Raw genomic sequence first — 4,226 nt, 5'->3', positions numbered from 1 at the left:
CATAACAACACCCGGATAATAATATAATTTCATTACACTGCAACCACCCACCCCAACGAGTGTATAGGTATAATAACAAGATTCGGTTTTGTCTGGATTTCCCCCTCCACACATACACACACACACACACACTCGTACGCCACACATGTATATAATATAACACGTAAGTGTGTGTGTGGGTGTGTGCTGCGTCGTTTCTTCCGCCGAAGAAGAAAACCGAACGACGTGGGTTGCTGCACGCTGCAACTGACAATTATGATACAATACCAGACTGTATGATATTTATAAATATATCACTGGTAAAAACCAATACCTAATACTATTTTTATAGTTTAGATGTATATTTTTATTTACAAACGGGCCTGGTTGGGTTGGACTTAGAAAAAAAATTACAAAAGGACCGGGCCAGGACGTCGACAATTTATATGTTTAACCTTTGGACCGGATAGGGCCGAAAAAAAACGGCCCATGCTGATCCCTAGTATAAACTATATAGTAAATAGAAATATATATATATATATTCTTCAATAAATAATCTTCTTAAGTCATAACAATTATTATTTGTAAATTTAAATTTTTTTCAGGTAACAATGATTTCATAGTGGAAATTTAATTAGTCATAAACACACAATATTCAATTATATAATATAATTGAATAATTCAAATAATTTTAACATAAAATGAATTTGTTATTATCACTTTGTCAAAGAATACCAATAAATTAAAAATGTAGGCCGTATTATTTTCTCATCAAGGAGACAAAACCTTTAATATAAACTATAAAGTAAAACCAGGCATACAAAATATCAATTTATTAAAATAAAATTATTAAAAAAAGTGTATACAAATATTTGTGAATATATAAATTATTGAATTCCAAATAAAATGAATAAAAAATGGGTTAATATGTATACATTTTTTCTTATTTATGTATTATTTTTAACAACATAATATCTAAAAAAAAATCAGAAACATTTGGTGTTCATGGAAATACTCAGTCTATTTTACAGCTATTTTATCATATTCTTGTACGAATAGTTCAAACGATTCTTTACTTATAACTCTATCCTGATGGAGCTTATTGAACAGTGTTAAGACCATTCCTAATGGAAAAACAATATTACATTATTAGGATATCACACCCGCATGTGTTGTCTCCATCTTACAAATGTACAACATAGCAAAAACTGTTTTGCGCGGAAAACATTTTCTCGCACCATATTTGTTGTAGAACTACCAAATTTTCACAACACGTAAAAAAGAACTTAATCTGTGCAACAGAGTGCTTTTTTTTTAATAGCACTATCTAATCATTTTTTATAAGCAAATGAAAAAAACAAAAAACCAAATGTTTATAGAAGCAAATAATTTTTATTGTATTTATGTTATCTAAAATATGGGCACGCTGTTGCATAGATGTTCCACTCTATGGGTTCAGAAATTTTGGATCCACTACTAAAAACATAGAAAAATAAAAGACAGTTTAAAAAACAGTTTTTGTTATATTGTACATTTGTAAGACGGTGACAACACATGCGGGGGTGACAACCTCTTAATAAAACTAAAAATTAAATAGTTCACAACTGACCTCTAGGATGTTCAAGTGTAGCAGACATTATTTGAATGCCGAACATACATTGTACTTCTCGTGCCTGGATTTCATTTTTTGGAAGTGGTTTCAATTTAATATAATGGGTCAACAATTGATCAAAATATTGATTAGTTGAGTAACTATTTTATTATATGTTCAGAAGTAGTGACTTACTCAAACATACAATGACAATAGCTACAGTCAGTGCTCGTACAAACAGAGAGCTTTTTATTATTTCTGCACTAATATTAGTCTAAATAAAAAAAAATAAGTATTTATTAACAATATTTATTATCAACATGCATAATGTTGAGTACAATACAATAATTTAAATTGATTATTTTATTATTTTACTTACACATATCCAGCTTTGCAATATATCGTACAGTAATTTATTATCAGTCAGCTTAATTTTATCATACATAGCAATAGATAAAAGGAATACTCCAACTTGCTAAAATTATATAAATATTATACTATCAATTAAATATGAGAAAATACAAAATACATGCATTTATTATGTTTAAAAACTAACTTACATCTTTTTTAAAATATTTATTTATTTGGTCATTAGGCAAAAAGACGTCAAGAGGAACATTTTCTAACATATTCCACTTATTGTAAATCCACAGTATACCACCTAATTGCTAAAATTATAAAAAATAGTAATATTAACTCGTCAGCCAATTTTACTGTTAGGGCAATAATCTAGTACATTGATCTACATTAATAGTTTATAATGCCTATTACTACTACTTTAGTTATTAGTGGTACTTTAAAACATTTTTAAAAAGGTGACATTACTGTAACAACAATAACAGCAGTAATAATTCTTATGGTTTTTTATGAACGAGCAATTTTTACTATCCATATAGAGCATAATATTATACGATTGGGCAATGTCAATATAGAAAATAATGTATTTACTTTTATTTTATTATTTTATATTTTAATGTGTTAATACGGTTGTTTTTTTCCCCTCATCCGTGCAAATCAACTAGGACACAGCGTTATACATAGTATTGTAATATTTTAGTTTCTAAGCGGAATGAGGAATGAATTGATTTTACAGTGTTATTTTTTTTTCAAAAATAAATTCAGAAATATTATACTCAAACTTCAATATCTTTTGTGATAAAAAAATTAAATATAATTATTATATATGGGAAAGTGGTTTGAACGACAATGCAAACCTAAGCAAATAAATGTGTAAAAGTATCTTACCAACGATATTGGTAGATAATTTTCAACATTTCACTTTTTTAGACGTATGCCTAATTGTGAACATATAAAAATATAAAACGTACTTGGATCATTTATTCAAAATCAAGAGATTCTCTATACTGTTTTGTTGCAAATTATTTAATAATGGTATGGTTTCTCTTGCAATGAAATATTATGCTAAACAGACATGAAATGTCACCCATACAAAAAATATCATTAGGAAACCATAAAATTGGAAAGAATTAGAAGCAAGCTTTAAAAATAGAAAAACAATTGATGATATTAATCAATTAAGTATGAAAATTGAAACTGAATATTGGAAAAATATATCAAAATAAATAATAACCTTAATAATAGCCAATTAGAAATTTTGTATTTGAGAGGAAAGTCAGATACACTTTACTCATATGACAATGGAAACTCTCTAAAATGTATTGAATTTTTATCAATGTTCGATCCCATTATAAAAGAACATATTATAAGGAGAATATCATCGGAAAAATTTCATTGTCATTATTTAGAAAAAAATATTCAAAACGAACTTATTCAATTACTGGGCTATAAAATAAGATCTAATATCATAATTGTGCTTAAAAATGCGATATATTATTCTATAATTTTAGATTGCAAGCCAGATGTAAGTAATAATGAGCAAATTACTGTGTAAGTCAGGCTACAGCTGTTGTATTGTACTTGTATTAATGTTATTCAGTATTTCAATATAATTTGTACTTTACCGAAGTCATATTGTTATATTCGTAGATATTAGACGTTATATTATAATTATTATTCTGATTATAATAAAAAAAAAAAATGTGATTTTGATATATTAATAATAATTAATAGTAAAAGTAATTAAAAACATTATTAGATCCTGAGTGGAACGATGAATGTATTGATTTTACAATGATGTGTTTTTTTTTTTTTTATTTTTTTTGTGTCTGTGTACACGATAAGTAGTCGAAATTATGCTACGATTTTCAACTTCGGTATCTTGTTCGATCAGAAAGTGAATATCGTTGGTGCATTGGGGAGGTCAAAATTTAAATTTCACAGTAGTTTTCAAAAGCGCCGGGAAAAACAAAAGAAAAATTAAGAAAAAACGGGAATTTTTACGCAAAATCGATTTTTCACAAAATTGAATTTGGTTTTTGGTGTAACTTTAAAAAAAATTACCGTAGATACGTGAAATTTTGACTGAATGTTTATCTTAGCATCTTCTATACACCATAACATTTTCAAAATATTTTGATGTATTTTGAGCTCTTTACGGACAATTTTATTTGTTGGATAAAAAAGCTTGACAATTTAATAGAAGGCTCCTAGTATATTGTTTCAAATGCAGATGAAAAATATTAAAAATCGTTAGTCACAGTTTTTTTTTTAACCATTTAAAGTTCAAAAATGACAA

General features: G+C 27.0%; 1 protein-coding gene across 1 annotated transcript; it reads right to left on the bottom strand.

Moving 5' to 3' along the window:
- Positions 1 to 992: 992 nt before the first annotated feature.
- On the bottom strand, positions 993 to 3,561 carry LOC103312016. Its single transcript, XM_008191991.3, is given in 5 exon segments — positions 993 to 1,103; positions 1,589 to 1,844; positions 1,950 to 2,045; positions 2,131 to 2,238; positions 3,553 to 3,561. Coding segments are annotated over 5 exon segments (573 nt in total). The 3' UTR covers positions 993 to 999.
- Positions 3,562 to 4,226: the final 665 nt, after the last annotated feature.

The sequence above is a fragment of the Acyrthosiphon pisum genome, chromosome A2 (genome assembly GCF_005508785.2).
Source record: "Acyrthosiphon pisum isolate AL4f chromosome A2, pea_aphid_22Mar2018_4r6ur, whole genome shotgun sequence".
NCBI classification, from domain to species: Eukaryota; Metazoa; Arthropoda; class Insecta; order Hemiptera; family Aphididae; genus Acyrthosiphon; species Acyrthosiphon pisum.
This window is presented reverse-complemented; position numbering and strand designations above follow the sequence as displayed.